This window comes from Bicyclus anynana, chromosome 4, assembly GCF_947172395.1.
Source record: "Bicyclus anynana chromosome 4, ilBicAnyn1.1, whole genome shotgun sequence".
Lineage (NCBI taxonomy): Eukaryota > Metazoa > Arthropoda > Insecta > Lepidoptera > Nymphalidae > Bicyclus > Bicyclus anynana.
The window spans coordinates 3,946,077-3,968,332 of NC_069086.1; the positions used below are offsets into that span (position 1 = coordinate 3,946,077).

Consider the following 22,256-nt stretch of genomic DNA (forward strand, 5'->3'; position numbering starts at 1 on the left):
GTCCTCTCGTTCTGTCTGTGTGTATCAACGACTAAGCGGGTATAAAACGAGTGTAGTGGCCGTTTCGCGGTACTCGGCCGCGCAAGGTCAAGTGTGAGAGTCATTGCTCTGTGCATCGGTGCCGAGCTTCCCTGCAGCTTTGACGGTGAGTCCAGTTTGATGTAACACCAACACACGGATAGGTACCGTATCGGACATGAGATTAGATCTACATGTGTGTTTTTATCGGACTTTGTCATTGTCATGTTACTGATTAGATGGTAATAAATTAAATTAATTTTGCTTTATATAGAAACAATAATTTTATTAACGATTTAAAGTTTTAAACGTGTACTATAAAATGAATCACTAAAAAGGAGAAAGAGGTCTTAATCTAAATGATTTTGGGATTAGTTTTGGTTTTAAGTTTACGACTTTATCACCATTATTTTTCAATAAATTTATTCATAATGAAAATTTTTGAACCCTTGAAAATTCGCATTGCATACGTTTTCACAAGAAACAAACAAACTGTTTGATGAAATTACAGGCATTGTCTGAAAGCTTTTTGTAAACGCAAGGATAAGAAACAAAAACGATACAAAATCTTGAAGTAATTGTTGTACCTAGAGAACTATAGTTGTTCAAAATAATTTTGTGAGATGGTGATAACAAAAAACAAACATTAGTTGAGGCTGTTTTGTCAGACGCGTTAGGACCCCCATAACTTTCATTTTATGAATCATTTGGTGGTAGAAAATGTAAGAAATCAATAACAAAATTTACGATTAACTATTACATTTATTAATTGCTGTTAGGAGTTTAATGGGCAATTTCATCCTTTCGATTGTTTCCAAGCTAATCGACGACTATTTTCAGACAAATAGATTTAATAAAGCAGCAGGATTTAAGTATTTGTATTCCTTTACTTATCTATCATTCAATACTAATATTATAAAGAGGAAAAACTTGATTGTTTCTTTGTTTGTTTGCATTGAATAGGCTCTGAAACTGCTGAACCGATTTGAAAAATTCTTTCACTATAGAAAAGCTACACTATTTCCAAGTGCTATAGGCTATATTATATCCCCGTATTCCTACGGGAACGGTAACTATGCAGTTGAAACCGTGTCTACCAGTATATCATACTAGCATACGCCCTCCGCCCTCCATAGGCCTCCCTAATCCAGCCCTATCGCAAAATCCTTTCTTAGCAGACCTCTACTAACTATAACCTACGTCCCTGCCGAATTTCATCTTTGTATGTCAAGCGGTTTTGAAGTTTTCTTGATGAATGACCTTTCGCATTTATACTCGTATTATGGTGATAGGTACCTACGACGACGACCTCCGTGGCGCAGTGGTATGCGCGGTGGATTTACAAGACGGAGGACCTGGGTTCGATCCCCGGCTGGGCCGATTGAGATTTTCTTAATTGGTCCAGGTCTGGCTGGTGGGAGGCTTCGGCCGTGGCTAGTTACCACCCTACCGACAAAGACGTACCGCCAAGCGATTTAGCGTTCCGTTACGATGTCGTCGACAAAAAGGGGTGTGGATTTTCATCCTCCTCCTAACAAGTTAGCCCGCTTCCATCTTAGATTGCATCATCACTTACCATCATGTGAGATTGTAGTCAAGGGCTAACTTGTAAAGAATAAAAAAAAAACATAAGTCTTACATGCTTGTACTACTAGTAAGTAAATATCATTGCTAAGGCATTGAATTTCAAATAACCGCAAACCAAAGTCATTCCCGCAGGTAGCCAACCTAACACCATAACATTCTAACGAGACCACACAAACCATTCATACAGAAACCATAGATCTATGCACCCATCCGTACATACCTAGCGTGTTGACCACGACATCGCTCAAACGAAGATCCAGTAGGAAACCTGTTCATAATTACACACAGTACACTCCACAACACACTCCACAGCTTTTTACAAGCATTCTAAACCTTAAAACAATGCTATAAGGATCATAATAAATTTTATTTCAAGCCATTAGGTGGACTGTACTTCCACTCACGCATGAGGACTTGACCCTTACGTTATAAAGACTAAAGTCTAACTGCCGATAGAATGTAATAAGTTAGTTTGTCTTATAAACTCTAACGTAACCTGGTACACCTTTAATGATAGTCTCTGGAGACTATGTGCTTAGGTTTGAAGATAGTTTGAAGGTCATTCTTTTACATAATTACAATCTTTTGATAACTAGTTTGTTTATTACATTATTGTTTTAGGTTCCAGAACTCGTTTATTCTGAGAAGAACCCCATGACGGTATTAGTTGATCATTATGTTATCATCATCATTATCAACCCATATTCGGCTCACTGCTAAGCTCGAGTCTCCACTCAGAATGAGTGGGGTTAGGCCAATAGTCCACCACGCTGGCCCATTGGTTGGGAGACTTCACACACGCAGAGAATTAAGAAAATTCGCTGGTATGCTAATTTCCTCACGATGTTTTTTTTCCTTTACCGTTTGAAACACGTCATACTTAATTTCTTAAATTTTATCAGTAGGTATCTCACAAATTTATAATCTGACATCTAATTCTAAATTACCTATATGAAGTATAATATAACACGTAATTTACTTATATGACCCTTTAAGTTAATAGTTTCCGGTGAATTGCACGGACCTCCTCAAAGCTTACTCGAAGGAACATACCTATCATGTAGGTATAAGTATTTAATACCTAACGTTACTTTTCACCCGATTGCTGCATTCCATAATCAGGGGCGTAGCTAGCGCCGTATCAGCCGTATCAACGGGCCCCCCGACTGCAAGGGCCCCTTGCGTGTCAAAGCAAAAATTCGTAAAAAGTAATCTACAATATTATTAATCTGAGTCCCGGGAACAAAGAAACATACAACAAAACTACAGAAATGCCAATAATAATAAGGAAATACTATATGGTAGAGTAAATCAAAAACTAAAGAGATTTTTCGGAATTTGCCGCTCGTCCATTGAGCCCCCTAACTAATTTTGATACAGAGCCTACTCCACTGTCTGAAGTAAAGGTACTCCACTGTCCTTAATACTAGTAGGTTTCTAAGTAAAACATAAAATATGATAAAAGAAAAAAAAAATTTAAGGCAAAAAAAAAATATTGCAAACAAGTTTTTTTTTCTATTTATTATAAGTACTCTTTCTTCTGACCTCTTTGAATTCAATTCAATGAAAGACTTTCTAACCAAACACCCGTGCCACGGGCCACCATAGTTTTTTACACACCCGTGACAATAAGGAACGGTTTGTGTTTGCACAACCATTGAGATTCTCTGTCCATAATAGCCACAGATTCTTTAATACCGGCCTTTTTACCGTTTATTTTTCCGGTTGTGTCTTCAATTGTTAATGTGAATCGGACGTGCGATCTTTAAATGGCGGAATAAAAAAGATCCCTGATTGTAAATTCTTACTAGTTCCTATTACCCACGCGTTTTGTTTGCTCAGTATCGGCATCGCTATGCAAAGATTTAAAAAACTCAGTTCAAAAGTAGTTAAATATTTAACTTGCTTGTTGGTTTTGCGCGTCCGATTTGAAGAAACTCGGCCATTTTTTATATTTCTCGAAATGCGATAAACCGTTTAAATTTCTTGTATAATTATTTATACCGTTTAAGCGTTCGTTCTTTAAATGCTTTTTAAGAGAGCTAAATCTCAATAAGTTTTGTTATTTTTTAATTGTTCACATAATAAGGTCACGAAAAGTCAAGTGTTTAGCATTAGTCAATCTAAAGATGCATAATTTTTATCGTGTAAGATACTAAGGAATATCTACATCAACATTATAAATCCAAATACTATATTATTTATTTATGATGTCCGACATCACTAGGTGATGTAGGCCACCGTCCCTATATCTACGAATTAAAAGCTGTTATTTGTGATCAGAATTTCTCACTTCATCAATAGCCTGTGTTTGTCCACTGCTGGATATAGGCCTTTCCGAGAGCGCGGTACCACACACAATCCTCCGCCTTCCTCATCCAGCCGCTTCCACGCAATTTATACTTGCTCGAGGATATTGTCTGCAACATTTTAGTCTAAATATCCTGTAGAAATATTTCTAAGATTTCATTTAATTTTGCGTCAAAGGTGTAATCTAAAAAATTTTAGCCAAAACCTGCTGCGTACAATTTTTCTGGCAGTTCTTCTACATTGCTTTTTTGCATCCTGCATCCTTCCTGACAAGTTTCATTCTCAAACCATCATGTTCTGAGATAAATATGACGGCAATTTAACCGCAATTGCCGTTGCAATCATCAAAGCTCGCTTTAAATTGCGAGCAACTACACGGCAGCGTATAATTAACTGATCAAAGAGCATTTTTGCAAAAAGTAAACAATCTCATCGGATACTTTGTACCCACAAACAATTATTAAAAACTACATGTAACGACGCTCCCGTTCTCTAACACTGTGATTGACGACATAGTAACTGTTGTTTGTAATAACTTTACGGTAAATTGAATATGACGAACCATTGCTGTGAAAAATATCGCGACTCGCGAGGGAACTAATATTTCCAACAACCCGTGATTACGTTCACGCTAAAAACCGTGACAGAAAGCTCCATGTATGGGCCATGGGAATAAATAACCCTTTGTATGTTAGACATTAAATGTAGATTTACTTACCGATCTCATGCAATGCATATAACCGATAAGCTCTTTCTGCATTCAGCAATGCATTTCAAAAATATTCCGTATCAGATAACTTTTTAGCAACATTTTAATTTAAAGTCATAATCTTGAGATTTAATATTATTATATCTAACAGTACCTTCGGTATCTTCTGATTCATTAATAATTACTAATTTTACATTTAATTGTGACATCACTAATTTTCCCTTCCAACAACCATTAAAAGGAATCGTCAACATCCAAGCCGTCCCAAATTTCTTAATATTTTTCATATATTTACTATCAAATAATAATAAATGATTTGCCACATCAGTTAACTGATTTGGATTATTTCTTCCACACTAAAATAACTTATCCAACTTGTACTTTAGTAATAGTTTTAATATGGGATTATTAATTTTAGAGGCGAATATACAGTAGCTACAAAGTTACAGATTTAATTATTGAATAACTACTGCAAGATATTGAAAAAAACCGCAATAATAGAGAAATCTTCGAAGAACGATTCCCGTAGTAAACATATATTTAAGTTTATAGTTTAAGGCAAAATATTGTTTAAAGTCCTTGGTATTCGCAGCAAAGCAAACAAGTACATCAACTTGCTGGATGAATCTATAATGCATCTTTCCATCTAAACTCACAAGGGATAACACATTGAAATGTTCGCTAGGCCTCTCAATCAAGCAATAAAGTGCATGTTGAGTGGTAGGCTTGAATACAGAGATAGCAAAGGCTTTACCGCTACACGATCTATGGTGCCGACGTTCACCATTTGCCCTTTGGCGTAGATTGTTAATAATATTGACTTTTGGCGAATGTCTGTTTATTCAGTAATTGCGGATGAGTTAGAGTAACTAGACTATGGTCATTATTTTTAATTTTTATGGTTTTTTTTACATTGTAATTGTATACTTGGTTTTAGTCTTTCTTAAATCTTTTGCTCAATATAATCCCCTCCACACCTCAGTGACACATATTATGTTGAGAAATTAAAAAAAATATATATTACTTATTGAATTATTTTCGGTTAGAACAAAATCTGACGGGTTTGCTAGTTTATTATATGAGTTTATTTATATATTAGTGAGAATAAGAGTGAATCTAGGTAGCAGCCAAGGAAAACATGGCGCTTGGCACAAATCGCAGCCTATATTTTGACACCTACGTAATGATAGTCCAATCATGATCGTAAGTTAGTGTTACGATTAGAGACTACTCTAACTCTACTAGCGGCTCTTCATTTTTCTTTTTTTAAATACCTAACAATTTCTCTAGGATTATCATCTTAAAGTTCTGATTAACATACACATAACATAACTTTCGCCTTTATAGTATTCTGTGATATATGTGACAATAACTCAATGTAATTTTAAGTTTGAAACATTAGTATTTTTTTCCAATACAAAATCTCATCCCTTATCCCACAGGAACTCTATCATTATCACTAAAAGTAGGAATACTTTAATCCCAATTTTGCAGACGCAATTCCCATGTAGGTTATTTACTATGCTTTGGAGCCGACGGCCTAATACTTTGGGTCTTAGGAAATGAGTATTGTCGAGAAGAGAATAATTTTTAAAGCCTACGTCAACGCCTCTGCTTATGACTTTTACTTTTAACTATATACGCGAGTAACTCCGCAGGCCACGTCTAGTTTGGCAATACAAATAACGGTAACCAAACATTCTCGGATTAGTTATGTAGACATGTGGAAAAAATGCTTCCGCTAGTCGGAATTACACGGTCATTTTGAGTTGTATAAAATGCAAATATTAAAAAAAATACCGTTTTGTTCTGTTGTTGTTCGGAGATGAGAGAGGCAATTAAAGTTAGTATGATGTAACTAAAAACGATTTTATTATGCCATTTACGGAGATTCTTAATTTGAATTATTATCTTTATTGGCTCCATCGTTTGAATTGTAATTTAACTACTCAGTTGAAACTACAGTTTCACTTTATTATAATAATTGATCTTGCTCTGCTACTATCGAGACCTATTAGTTAGCTTAGATTGAAACATTTGAATAATCCAATCGTATGTCACATTATAAGTTCAATTAGTAGGTATTCATTTATAACCAAATGTATTTTTTTAGTATTCTCGAATGGAATCGAGAGTAATAGCATCCATATTTTTCTGACCTCTACCATTTTTTCTATTTATTATCCGCGCAATTTTTTATTGTACAAACACTATAAAAAAATCGGTCCAGCCGTTCACGCGTGATGGCGTGACCAAGGGATATATGGATTCATTTTTATAGATATAGATAATGTATGACCTATGTAAATATACATGACAGATCGATAGATCGATATCAGTGAACAGTGAATGTGACACAAGTGGATCACTAGAACGAAGACACTATTAGCATAATTTAAAATACAAGTTTAAAGCTTAGTTGATCTACTTTACATTTTATGACGATAATGATAGAACCATCCAAATTATTTTCGAGAATATAAGAGCTAGCCAATCAATATTTTTTTTGGCCAATTTAGTGCCTTAACTAGTTGATCTAGATAACTGAAATTGACTCGTCAAGTCATTCACACAATTTGCGTAGTTTACATCACAGTTCCATTATAGATAAAATGTCACGTATTGAGTTTTTTAGGCTCGCTAAAGCCGGATTTACATTTGTCTGTCGTGTCGTGTCAAAGAACAAAAAAGTAGTATTACTGGTAAGGGACGTTCATTAGTTGCATAGACAGGAACAGATAAAGGATGAACTGAATCTGAGATTTGTTCTATCGTCGCTAAAGTTGTCCAATCAATGTCGAGACCAACTACGTATTTTAGCAGTAAATAGTTTAATACCTGTTTTATCTACCGAGTACCTAGCTAGATCTAATTTAAAAACTGAAAGCGAAGATGGTAGTATTGTAAATTACATGTATTTTGACCACAAATCTTATTAACTTGTTACTGTTCTTGAAGCTTAGTTATAACAATATTAAAATCTATACTAATATTATAAAGAGGAAAACTTTGTTTGTATGTTTGTTTGTTTGATTGTAATGAATAGGCTCAAAAACTACTGGACCGATTTTAAAAATTCTTTCACCATTCGAAAGCTACATTATACACAAGTAACATATGCTAAATTTTATTTTGGAAAAAAATAGGGTTCCGTAAGATATTTGGGTTTTTCGGACACAAGGTGTAAAAAATCAACCAGAAAAGTAGGGTAAGGGTAGGGGTAGGCTAGGGGTAGGGTAGGGGTAGTTGAAAGTTTACACCGAGTTTCACGCGGACGAAGTCGTGGGCGTCGGCTAGTTACTTATAAACAGTGAGTAGACAGGCTTGTAAATTTTGACGCACAATTTAGATAATAAATCAGTAAAGATTAACGAACTGAGTACATTGATCTTATGAATTTTAAATTTAATGAAAACTTTTTTTTGAATGGAAAGATTTATCACAAAGATAAGTTTTTATTGCACAAACTAAAACAATACGAAGAGAGAGATAAAAATAAAATATTATATTCACAATATAAAGATTAAAATAAAAATTCTCATAGACGATCTTATCTCACTTTTAGCTATCTCCTACCGACAATACATAGTAACCAGAATAATAATTGATTAGTCATAATTTTTTACCAATAGATATAGCTACCTATTAACCTTATGGTATTCGCGGATGCCTGTCCCTTCGTCGCCATGGCTACTATTTATTTCTTTTCTTTTAGCCTAAATAATATTTTTTTTTATCATTTTACAGACGTAATTAATATAGGTACTCGTACTTAATTATGCCAAATTTTAGCTTTCTAGTCCTAACATATTTAGAGTTATCTTACTGACAGGAGCGCACTTGACTCCTTTTAAAACACTACTCTCTAATAGTCTCTTCGCAAAAAAGCGAATAGACAGACGGACATGACGAAACTATAATGGTTCTTTGTGGACTACGGAACCCTAAAAACGATAGCGATGTTAAGTCTAGAACATTCTTATGTTTTTTCTAAATGATTAAAGCTCATTGCAATCTAATCAGTTTCTCCATGAAAGAAGATTCGCCCTTCCAAACAAGTTTACACTGAGCGATGGAACTGGAAATGATGGTAACCGTTACTTATTACGTGTCGGCTAATGGAGCTGTCCGTAAAAAGCTCGATACAGCCTTTATCTGGAGGCTTCGTTAATCTATACATGCTCACGAGCACAAAAGAGTTCTCCATGAAGAGTCTAAACTGTTTTGTTATGTTGAAAGCATATCGTGCTGTACGTACAGTAAAAGCTTATTATTCGCGGGAGATACGTTCTATATGTGTCGCGAATACAGAAACCGTGAATATGGATTCGTATTTTATATGGGATTATAAGGGATACGTTCTTGGATGACAAAATAAATAACAAATATATAAAGAAAAAACAATTAATTGAAGTTATTGATTAACTATTATCTTCAGTCTTAGACAATTGGAGAATATAGATTTTTTTTTTGTATGACATTTTTTAAAAGCATTCTAAAAGCAATCATTCGCAATTTCGGCAATAGGTATTTGCATGTTAAAGTTTAAATTTGCAGATTTTAAGCCAGTTTCATCAGTCAGATCCGCGAATAACGAAATATTTAGCGCGAATGTAAGAAATGGGACGCAATTTTTTAATCCGCGAATAGTGAAAACGTGAATAAAGGAAGCGTAAATAAAGAGCTTTTACTGTATACATAAATAATGTATGATGTATAAATAATCTAGAGACCCACATACCTATATGTCTATATGATTTTTTATCCATTGAGCTACTTTTTTATACCTAAAGGTATGTTATATAGTGGATACTTCAATGATTATATACGACTAGATATGTCAGTTTTAGCGCGTCGAAACTGAAGCGAACTCTGATAATAAAGCTTTCCATTAGTCAAAGAATTTTACAAATCGGAAGTAGAGGACATCCGTTAAGAGGACCTTAAGTAGGTACTTACCTGCCTACTAGGTAGGTGCTTGGGTTATTGTCAACCTGAATAAACAATCATGGGGTTGAATTTTACAAAATCTTTTACGCATTGCCTCAGTCGTCTTGGTACTAGACGTTGTATGACAGACAGGTGCACCGAACAAAGAGCAATTTGTCTCATAAATACCCCTCCCATCGGTCGGACAGCAAAAACAGCTAAAGTTAACCACATTAAAGAACAGCCAACTGAACAAGTTATTCGAACACCTTAGTTAAACGAACAAAAAGCTAAAGTAACATTACGCAAGTAGTGTTACTGTGTAAGTGGGAGATAGATTATGTGAGGAGATCGAGCGAAGGCCGTGAGGGACCATTGACCCTGGACAACGCCATCTAGTGATATAGATACGAAACAGCTCAATCGAAGCGGTGAATAATTTTCTTATCAATGAAGGAAAAACAGTATGGAAAATAAAAGTCTTTGGCGTATATCTCACTCCGTTGACCCTGGTTACGCCATCTAGTGATAAGAAACAGTTCAATCGAAGCGGTTAATAATTTTCTTATCATTAGAGGAAAAATTATAACTAAAAATGTCTACTTGTATACAATATCTCACTCTGTTTACCTTGGCTACACCACCTAATTATAGGAAACAATTCAATAGAAGTGGTGAACAAATTTCTAATTAATAAAGGTAAAAGTATAAATAAATAAAAGAAAAGGTATAAAACGAAACGTTTCATATTCTCTAAGGGATCTCATGAGGATTCATGTCGTCAGCCTTTAGCTTCGCTAACCCTTCGCTAGAGACTTATTTAGTTGTCTTAAAACAATGACATTTTAATCATTGCCTTAAAAAATCTTTAATAGTATTTTTAGAAGTTACCTTTTATTTATTATTGAAGTAGATATTGTCATCTCGTTCTTGTACAGTTCACAATGAAAACTAAAGAATTTGTAAAACGCTAAAACTAACGCTTCAGATTCAAGGACACTAAACACTAAATCAAGTCTTTACACTGTTCTAAGACGGTGTTAAGTGTTATATCCGTAATCTTTTAATTCATTTATGGTAAACAATAATGATGTAGGTAATGTTTGCAGTGTCACTGTGTCAAGCCGATTAACATGCGATTGAATCCTAATTGTAAACTCGTAGTGGTTTACAGTTTAATTACGGTACTAGTAGGACTTGTGAATGTGGGCTGTGGAACTTTTAGCTTTTACTAAATAAAGAAGGTCTGGCGCTACAGACTCTCGGGCCACTTGTGCAACCAGTGGCGTAACTATTTGGGTTTGATACGGGGTCCCCGGACTACAAGGGCTTACGTGTGAAAGCAAAAATTAGTAAAATATAATCCACAATCTCACTTAATTCCTTGCTTAAGCGTGCGCCCAAAAGTTGGAAACATTCTACATATATAGGTTAGTCGAAATAAATAGTCCATAATCATATTTATACATTTACAAATGTACTTGAGAAACAGCACATGTGAATAAGTCTGGACCGAAACTACTCCTAGTTTCGGTCCAACCTGTATGACAAAAACTGTGATAATTCTGCTAATATATATGATACTAATATAAAATATAGCCTATATCAGTCTGCTAATGTATATGATACTAATATAAAATATAGCCTATATCACTCCCCAATAACGTAGCATTCAAGTAGTAGCAATGGTGGAAGAATTTTTGAAATCGGATCAGTAGTTCCCTTACGAAGATTACGAAGATTTCGAAGATTACCCTTTTCAAAGAATGTTACAAACTTACAAACCTCTTTATAATATTAGTATAGATTTGATTAAATAAGGGTTCGGTTTTAGTACGTATAGACGCTTTGACTGCTGAAAATATCTTGCATAGAATATTTTCCCATTCACATTTACAATTTCGCATGTTATATTTATATGTAGATAGGTACTTGTATGATGGTAGAGATGGCGATGCTAACGGTTTCGCGCCATGTTAATGAACTGAGAGCAAAATTAATCTCAGCACCTGCCCACCGCGCACGACTATAGCCACTGCACATAAGTGGTTCGCACAGGGGTTTTATCTAGGATAAGCACGTCAAAATTGAACACAAACTCAAAATTCCTTCAACAGAAATCGTTACGTGTGACATATAATAAAATAATTTAATTGCAAGTATCAAACTGAGTTATTCCAATATTTGCACTATAATTTTGGAAATGCCCTCTGAAGTCTCCATTTTCAGTACCTAACCAAACTGTCAACCAGTTCATCAATTTCTACTGTTACCTACTAAATTTTTAATATCATGTTTATTTTGTTCACAGATTAAAAATGGCTAGGACTATAATTTTGGCATGTCTAATATGTTTAACAAGTCAGGCATTAGCAATCAGTGATGACAAATTTATCAAGAAGTACGCTATGATGAAGGTAAGTGTTTAAAAAAAATAAAACAAAAGAAATTCGCAGTCGGTAGGATTCGAACCTACGCTCCCAGAGGGAATCTGATTTCTAGTCAGACGCCTTAACCGCTCGGCCACGACTGCTCCTTGTTGACATGACGAAATTACGGTATATAAATTGTTAACGTTAATATTATTAAGAATTATTAACTAAAATATTAAATAACATGTAAATTAATTAAAAATATGAATAATAATACGAAAAAAATAATTAAACGATTTTATTCATTTAAACTGACCAGGTACACTTTATTATTATTTTAATATCAACCACCGAATAATGAAATATCAATTAAAATAATCTCTGCATTTTTAACTGACTTCAAAGAAAGGAGGGTCGTAATTCGACGCGTATGCTTTTTTTAAATGTTTGTTACCTCGTAATTTCATCTATTAACCAATTTTGAAAAAAAATTTTTTTTGTTTGAAATAGTATAACTTCCAAAGTAGTCCCATTTAATTTTCATGAAAATCGGTTCAGTATTTTTTTGTTTTACTCAAAATAACTAAATTAAGTGAACAAAATTGCATGCAACATAAAATAATATTTTTACACATAAAACAATATTATTACTGTTTATTTACCTACTCATTATACCTACTAGGTAAAATCGTAGGTATAATCTTTTTTAAAAAAATGTTAAATTTTTTTGTTAAAAGATGTTGGTATTTTTATTCACTGAGAATAATATAATAATATTTTCTGTGTTCTAAATCTATATTAATTAGTAAGTACCTAAGTAGGTACCTACTTAATTTTAATTCGAGATCCTATGGCGTCGAAATGACTAGTTTATGAATACTTTGTCCCTCAGTCGAAATTAAAAGTTGTATTTGTATGTGTTTGTTGTTGTTAGTTTTACTATATTATTTATTTTCAGATTTATGAAAGCTGCTTTGGTCCCGAAGTAGTGAAGCAACTTCGGCAAGAAATGAAAGATGCGGTCGCAAAATGTTGTGCAACGCCATCTCTCGACGAACCGTCGAACGACTTGCCAAACGATCCGCCGAACCAACAGAGCTTGCCGTCCATCTTGTTTGGCAAACTTCCACCTGGGTTCGCTATGGACCCGAGTACCCAAACCATCACCAGGCCGCTAGATGGCGCTCATAATGTGGAAAATAATAATTTACCACAACCAGATCAAGGGCAACAACTGCAGAAAATTCCATCAATTGGAAGCATGCTACCGTTTAGATCACAAGGGGTAATTATTAACAAATTATAAAAAAAATAAAAATATATTTTATCCGATGCCTCCTGTGAGGATTGAACTCACGACCCCTGGTTTACGAGACCAGTGCTCTACCACTGAGCTAAAGAGGCGATGAGAGTGTAATGAAAATAATACATTGCTTGCCACTATTGTTTTGCTTGGATCAATATTATCGAATTTTAACCGACTTCAAAAAAAAGAGAAGATTTCTCAATTCGACCGTTTATATTATTTTTATAAACACAACATAATATTGTACATTGCCAGTCTATTGACATCATTACTCATTTAAAACCTCACTAAGCCGATACTGATAAGTGTAGCTACCTACTACGAGTATTGCTTACGTACCTTTTTCCAGATTGTGCCATACTGGACGACCATACATGCGGATAAACTATGCCTCGTAGTTAGCCCATGTGGCTTCATCATGAAACAGGCGTTTTCTATACAAGCGCGATTGCAGTTAAACATTAGCTTGCCTATCATTAAAATATCCGTATTGGAGAAGAAGGGTGGGTTTAAAATCCATAAGGCCATCCATATCTACACTTAAGTATTAAGAAAGATTGGTGTTTTGATATGGAAAGAATAAACTCAAAAACTACTGAACCGATTTGGAAAATTTTCTCACCAATAGAAAGCTTCATGATCAGGAAGTAATATAGGCTATATTTTATCCATATATTCCCATGGGAATATTAACTACGCGGGTGAAAAGGCTCTTTAATGGGTCTGTAAGCTAAGAATCACGAAAATTACATATATTTTGTGTTCCAGCCCTTCCAACCCCAAACCCCCTACATGACGCCGGGTCAGTACCGCCCCCTGGCGCCGCCGTACTACCAGTACCCATACAACCCCATGCTGTACTCGCCGCCGGGCCTGCCCTTCAACCCCTACTACCAGCAACAACAACCCTTCCAACAGGGCATGTACCAACCACCATACTTCGCAGGAAGCAGCAGGATGTCTGTGAGTGGAAAAAATTGTAAATTAATTAACTTTTTTTTTGTGTACCTTGGTGGTTTGATTTGGTCAAGTGCTTGTAAGCTAAGCCTAAATGAAAGAAATGGGAATATCAACAAGTCCATTAAAATCTTCATTCTGTGGATTTTTTTAATGTTGTGTTTAAGAAATAATTTACGTTTCTTAAAGATTTTGAATATATGTATGTATTCTTGCTTAATATCTAGCAGATAACTTGAAAAACTAACGAGATATACAAGATTTAAAGTGGTTTGTGTTGCACTATGGTTAGGCTTAATTTAAATGTGTTTTTTTGTTGAATAATAAAATAAATAAAAATATCGTGCCTCGGTTATGAAACATGCGTGCACGGTAATTATACAACAGCCTTTCTTGATGAATACTGTTTACCAACAAACAAATAAAAAATGAGGGTTTAAATCACAGTCATTTCACACCTAATAATAATTATAATTAAATTCTTCTTAAATTAATGAAAATAAATTTGATTAATACGCTTAGAACAATTAGATAAGGTTAATATATTATATATAACCATTTATACACAAACCATACATAATTTAAAATAAATAAGTTATGAAATTACATGCGTTTTCTAGCTTAATCTCTAATTTATCTGTTGGTAAACAGTGTTTTACGGTGTTTGAATGAATTTTGTATGAAAAATGAATTTGAATTTCGAATGTCCAGCGCGACTTCAACATCCAACGCGACGAGCCGCGCGATCGTCTTGAACTCCTCCACCACCGCTCCGCCGCCGTCGGGCGCGTCCGCAACATCACGTGCGTCATGCAGGAGCTGGGCTACGTTGACCACAATCTGCAGCCCAACTACGAGCAGATCACCAAGCGCATCAGCAACCTGCCCGTCTCCGCCGAGCTGAAGGGCGACATCCAGGACGGGATGCAGTTCTGTCAGAAGTTCTCGGTATGTGGCATATCTCCTTTCTCCTGGGTTTTTATGTCAATTCTGGTCCTTTGAGGCTCCGTCATGAAAAGCTATCGAGCTCCAGAAGCTTAGCAGGATCCTCAAGGACGCTGATTGCTTCGTAGAGTGATGCTGAGTGTTTAATGTCTCCCAATAAAGCCGCATTTGGCAACACAACACGCACTTGGCCGGTTTTATTAAAGGAGGATGGCAAAAGTGGGAGTCACACTCAGAAGTGTCGTACACTCATACATTTGTATTAATTAAAACTATTATTTTATAAGATGCTTGTAAAAAAAAATATTGAGGTTTTACAAAACGGGAATCAAGATTACTTCTATACTTAGCATAGCCAGTTTTATCTATTGCCCGAGACCGAAACGCCTTGTCGTATTTATAAAGCAATCACGCAGTTGTTTGTCAGCGGCGGTGTTTTCAGTATAAAATTCACATTTATTCGTATGCATAGATAGGTTAAGGTAAGGTAAGGTACTAAATTATAGGGTATATCTTTTTTCTCCTTGCTTTTCAAGATTGGTTACCATTTACTTTTTTCTTAGTTTAATCACGATTGACAACTATTAAAAACTATGAAAGAAAAGAATATAAATTGATTTAAAAATAATTTATATAAATACCTAACTCAACAGGCATTCTACAGTGTAAATGAGTATTTAAGTTGATATTATTGTTATTTTCATACATATTTTAATTGTAAAGATGTAAATTTTAAATGGTGAAATTGTCATTTGAATCATTAAATACTTAATAAATAATTTGCATGCCTAATTGGCAAGATACATTTACCATCTACATCTACCGACCACCTGTATAAATAATGCATGTATCTGCAAAGAAATAAATTGATTGATTGATTGATTAATGGGTTTCCATTACGCTACTTCTATCTGCTAGTCCAAAAATACATGCCTCCTCGCCATTCTCCTTTGCTTTCAAATAATACAGTCATATTTTAATAATAAGTAAGTAATTATTATTATAATTTATTACAGCAATGTGTGCCAGACATCAAGCGCGACATGGCGCCGCTGTCTCAAGAGCTGATCAAACCGATGTTCTTCTTCCGTTGCTACAAGGCAAGTGACATTGATGGAAGCTACCTCTATCTTAATAATACTTCTTCTTTGTCGTCACATTCGAGAGTAGTAGTGGTAATCACATAAGGGATGGTGACAATGTTCACAAACCATCTTCCGAAGTCATTCCTCCCGTGCCATTACATATTGTACATAACACGTACAAGTAAACTCTTCAAAATGTAGGTACTAAATTGAGCAAATCAAAACACTGAATGATTCACTCCAAGAATGTGCCATACCTAGGTGATCTAATTGTTCTATAGATCACCTATAGATAGATAACCTACATTGTAGTAAATCTAACAAAGCTGAACCTCCAGCGAGCTAATTCACTATCTTTGACGTACGGGATGTTATTTTTACATAGAATCTCAACAGAATTTTTCAATAATTATCATAGAATTGAGATTCTATGTAAAAATATCATTCGATGCTTACTGGTGGATATCACACAGTAGGTAAATTGTTGTGATGTTTATTTTAATGGGTTGATAATAAAGGCCAAAATAGTGAATAGGCCAACTGAAAAATAATCTCGATCTTTCTATCATACTGATGAGATGTTTTGCAGGCTTAGTTTTTATTTTCTAATTTGGATATTTTGTCTCACAGCACAAGAAATTGGAAGCGTGTATCATGAAAGACATTCGCGAACGGTTCACGTCTGAAGATGAGCTTGATACTGAAGGCGATTTCAGGTGAGTGACCACTTACCAATTTATTGATTACTTGCAGAACCTCGCGGTTTTGCCTGCGTACCTAACACCCGTGGAATATATAACCTATGTCACGCGCTGATAATGAAGCTTTCAATAGGCTAAAGCATATTTAAAATAGATTTAATAGTTTCGGAGCTAATTCGTAACAAACAAACGAAAAATCAATTCATACCCATTAACAATATTATTTTAGACTATCGGACGCCCGCGACTTCGTCCGCCCTTAGACCTCTTAAATCCAGCCTTCACAGTATAGCTGTAATAAAAATGGAGTAACTTCTCCCGTTTTCCCAACATTTCCCATCACTGCTCTGCTCCTATTGATCGTAGCGTGATGAAAGTGTACTATAACCTCTCCAGGAGTGTGAAGAATAATTGTACCAAGTTTCATTAAAATACATAGAGTAGTTTTTAACCGACTTCAAAAAGGAGGTTCTCACATTCGGTCGGTATTTTTTTTTATGTATGTACACCGATTACTCAAAGACGCCTGGACCGATTTCAAAAATTCTTTTTTTGTTTGAAACGGTATAGTCCCCATTTGGTCCCATTGCCATCATGTCAAGATGATTAGGCTTAGCACCGCCTTCATACTGATCAGCAGGTAGAACATATTATGATGTTATTTTTCGCTTTTTAGTTTAGTGGGTACGTTTTTAGGTTTTGAAGTGTGTTGTATGTTTTTTATTAAAATTTTTGTTTCTATAACGAACACACAGACAGACAAAAATACCGATTGCATTATTGGCACTGTTCACTGTTCGACCACGTTCGACAGTGTGGCGCCACTTGTACTTGCGACTTTTACAGAATACGAATCTTTACAAATTTGCAAACTCGCCCCGGATTCAGACTTCGAATGATGAAACAAAATTGACCTCTCTACAGATTTATTATAAGTATAGATAGATGAATTAAAGTTTGAATTTATCATATTTACTTAGGTCTTCTAGATTTTTTATTTTTTTTTTTATATTTAGACATCGTACCGGAACGCTAAGTCGCTTGGCGGTACGTCTTTGTCGGTAGGGTGGTAACTAGCCACGGCCAGAACCTCCCACCAGATAGACCTGGACCAATTAAGAAAACCTCAATCGGCCCAGCCGGGGATCGAACCCAGGACCTCCGTTTTGTAAAACCGCGCATACTACTGCGCCACGGAGGCCGTCAAAATATTAAATAGGTTAATATTCAATTATATATTGTAAACCGAGATAAAAAGTTATTTATTTATTTTAGGTCACTGTCGAGGTCAGCAAGGTCGGTGCGAGAGGATCCCCTGGGTGACCCTCGTCTCGATGCCCTGGATGAGATGGCTGCCTACATGTATGACTTCCTCAGCGGCGGGAGCAGTCTTGACTACGATCTCTATTTGTAATTATATTAGCTATAGGCAGATGAACGGAGTCCTCGCCAGAGCGGTACACCCAGTGGCGTGCATAGGTATTGTGACCAGGGTAAGCACGAGTCATATAAAAAGCAGGACATATGACTAAGAATGTAGGGAGATACGTATGACGTATGGCGAGAACTAATTTGCCTATGTGTTTGCCTAAATTGCCTTGAGAATTTTCTTTTTCTGGTTGATGGAAAATTCCTTTATACGTATCGATCTTCATTTTCGAAGATTTTTAGATATTATTTTTGCATTTTAAGCAACTTTGATAATAGTTCTTATTTAAATAATTTTTTAGTTTAAATCATATTGACTTCTATATTTTTATTTAATTAGTGAATAGGGTATAAAGCCAATTTCTGATGCTCAAATAGTTTAGCATAATACTATGCCATTGAATGCATTTATAGATAAATAATTAATTTATAATTATATAAGTTATTTTAGTATATTAATAACAGTTAACAGCGGTCTCTTCTCTCGTTTATAATTGAAAACAATTTTACATGGGTGTTAATTTTTTCATCTTAACAATGTTTGCTCACCCTGTTAACACTACACTACTGCTGGTTTAGGCACTATAGACCGAGTAGAATTATATTAATTTTACATTAAGTATATCCTAAACTGCACATAAGATTAGAAGGCTATTTATACAAATACATATCTTCAAAAAATTGTTTTGATTTTGAATATTGATGATTAATAATAACAATGCTCATGTTTTACTTTTAAACTTTAAATATTTTTTTATACAAAATACTTACTTTATTACAGTTTATAATAGATATTATAAAAAAATAAAAAGAAGTTAAGCCTAGCTTAGCGGTGAGTGTAGCCTTAATGCTAAATAGCCTGAATTTTCCAAAATATACAAACATACTTTTTTCCATTCTGACTGAAATTTCCATAAATATATTAGCGTGTAAACAAATAAACAAAAGTCTCTTCAGCTTAAAATATGACATGAGTTTTAGATGATAGAGGATTAGATGTACGAAATAGTTTTTTTTGTAATTATTTTTTATATGACAATGGAGTTGTAGAAGGAAGTTTGCTTAAGTTATATTACGAGTAAAAATGTATACCTACTTTTCAAAATTACTTGAGTAAGTAAGTATTATTTTTTCACAAAATAAAATTAAAAATAATTTAATGTGGGTAGTGGGTATCTACTACGTAGGTATATACTTAATAATATAATTTACAGCAAACGCGTGTTTTTGTCCAAAAAGCCTTTGAATAAGCTTTTTCGATGACAACAATAAATTACTTGTATTTTTAACAAAATTTATAATATTGTTTATTAAATAATTTATCACCCCTGGAGATTACACTTGCATTTGTTAGAAACTAAGTAAATTGTGTATAATTTAAGTTTATTTAATAATACATAAATTATGTAAGCTTTTGAAAGGGTTAATGAATAAAGTTTAATTTGTGGACATTCGTTTTATTTAAAAAATAATACTAACGCACTAACGCACGCTAATCCTTAACGTGAATTTAGTTAGGTTTAGAATTTAAAAATTATGATGTAAATTGTAAAAAAAGTTTGCAGGGTCAGTAGCGAGTAGTACTGAATAGACCCGGTTGTTATTTTTTTTGCAATGTAAAAATAGAAGTTAATAGAAAAAGGGTCAAAATAGGTTTGTTGTGTATTTAACAATGTCACGACATAAAAAATAAATTTTGTCCAAAAAATTAAAAAAAAATTGGGGGAGCTTGGAGTATGATAAATAGGTATAAGTAAAAAACTATCGACTTTACACAAAGCAACATTTCACAGGGCATGCCAGGAACACGGTCTAAAGTGCCACAAACTATATAATGATCCTGTTAATATAAGATGAAATCCTGTGTCCTGCGTAGTAAAAAAGTTAAAGCCTAGTGTGTCAATAATACCGGCAACAACGTCCTTCAGACTGAAACACAACAATGCTGTTTGGTGGCAAAACACCATCCATAGTTCTGCATTCATAGTTCACCAAACTTCTCTGGACCAGCACTAGAAGATCTACTATTTACTGGTAGTAGTGTAAGTAGAGTGCTTTTAGAGTTGAAATAAAGGCTCTACGTGATAGAGATGGTTAGGGAAAGTATAGTTTATTTCTGCCGTCAAGCATTACTACTTTTCGGTATTGAACGAATTGCTTTACTATAGTTAAAACGTATGTTTTCAGACAATGAAAACCAGGGACCATGTTGTTCATTTAATATTACTATACTCTGTCTCCATTGAAAAATAAAGTCAACCGTCGCGATGGTTTTCTACTTAATATCAGGTGGACTATCTATTTGTTCCGTCAATTATTAGTTACTATAAAAAAATCGTTTTCTTGGAAACTCTCATGAAAAATTACAAACAAATTACAGTGTAAATATTAAATAAAGTACTAGAAAGTCGCGTGCAGTTTACCAAAGGGCGCAAAGGTGAGTGTCCATCAAAACTGGCATGTTATGGCGAGCCACAGTTCTACAAAATCGATGTAATATTCATCTATGACATAACCAATTCGGTTAAGGACGGATTTTTTTAGGGTTGCCTTTTACAATATAATACCTTCATATTTTACACACATAAATAGTACAAACGGTGAAGGAAAACATCGTGAGGAAACCTGCATATCAGAGAATTTTCTTACTTCTCTGCGTGTGTGTAGTCTGAAAATCCGCATTGGGCCAGCGTGGTATTAGCCTAACCCCTCTCATTCTAGGAGAGACTCGAGCTCTGCAGTGAGCCGAATATGGGTTGATAATGATGATTATAAAAATAGTACAATAGGTCACAAAAGACCAACTGACAAAGTATACCTCTACATTTATGTATGAACAAGAAAAAAGTATTCACCTCAGACTGAGTTCAGCAAACTGAGGCACTAAATTCAGGTGAAAATGCAGTGTAGGTATATACCTAAAGCATTAGTAAAATATCTTTCCATTTAAAGTTTGAAGTTATCCCAAAATGTCCGAGTATCTCTCCTAGGTAGGTACAACGAAAAAGTAAATAAAAATTAAAATACGAATCCTCTCCACAGGATATGACATTTGTGTATTTTTTTTAAAACATCGCAAAAAGAGTCCTTAGTTTGTGAAATCTAAAACCCTTTTGTGGTCCTTCGGTTCGGAGAAAGGGCGATTTTTTCGACCAATCTCGTAATATAAAAAATCTTACATTATGCTCCACACAGACAGATTCTACAAAACTTTCACCGGGGCTTTTATAGAGCACTTTTTTCACTCTGGGAACGAATTTTTACCTGAAGTTTCCTAAACCATGTTTATGTAAAGAGGTAGCGCTAAAATATAACCCAGTTTTATTTTTGCAACAATAATTTTGCGACAGTATGGTTTTTATTGTTTCTCTTGAGAAAACAATCGGCCAAGGAACGGTGTTTTGTTTTGATTATTTAAAGTGATTATGTAATAAAGTTGTGCCGTTATTTGGGATTGTAATTTATGGACTTATGAGCGGTAAGGGGTAATTGGTTGTTTTGGATTTCAGAGGATTATAGATTTCCCTTTGACAAAACAATCAACTTCTCCACTGCGTCTTCGCCGGCAAAGACGAGGTATCTAGTATGCGTCATTCGTCATACCTACGTGGATTCCAGCAAGTATATCAGGGTGTTAGGACTGATCTTACTCAGCCCACAAACTTCATTGGATCCAATGTCTCTTTAATCTGAGTCTACGGGAAGCCTCTTAAAAAAACGTTTGGTCCCTCTCTCTTCGAAAATTCATCGTCTGTCAGAGCTTCTGCTCCTCCTAAAGCTCCGGTAAAAACTAAAACAATTACATCTCTAAAAGGATTATAGATCTTTCCAATTTATATCACAAAATCAGAAAAAAAGGATTGCATGATCTTTTTCACGAAGAAAGATCGTTTACTTCTATCTCACCCG

At 34.7% G+C, this 22,256-nt stretch overlaps 2 protein-coding genes and 2 non-coding genes across 4 annotated transcripts in view; 2 read left to right on the plus strand and 2 right to left on the minus strand.

Annotated features, from left to right (window-relative positions):
* The window catches only part of LOC112058557 (60S ribosomal protein L10a), a 363,530-nt gene that overhangs the window by 224,345 nt on the left and 116,929 nt on the right, over positions 1 to 22,256 (plus strand). The window lies entirely within an intron of this gene.
* Positions 9 to 19,794, plus strand: LOC112043295 (uncharacterized). Its single transcript, XM_024078627.2, has 8 exons — positions 9 to 145; positions 11,865 to 11,970; positions 12,884 to 13,210; positions 14,000 to 14,194; positions 14,900 to 15,136; positions 16,150 to 16,233; positions 16,849 to 16,934; positions 18,195 to 19,794. Exons 2-8 carry the CDS (start codon positions 11,872 to 11,874, stop codon positions 18,331 to 18,333), a joined length of 1,167 nt encoding a protein of 388 aa, XP_023934395.2. The 5' UTR covers positions 9 to 145; positions 11,865 to 11,871; the 3' UTR covers positions 18,334 to 19,794.
* Trnas-aga (transfer RNA serine (anticodon AGA)) lies at positions 12,005 to 12,086 on the minus strand. Its single transcript has one exon. It is a non-coding gene; the product is annotated as a tRNA-Ser (tRNA).
* On the minus strand, positions 13,258 to 13,329 carry Trnat-cgu (transfer RNA threonine (anticodon CGU)). Its single transcript has one exon. It is a non-coding gene; the product is annotated as a tRNA-Thr (tRNA).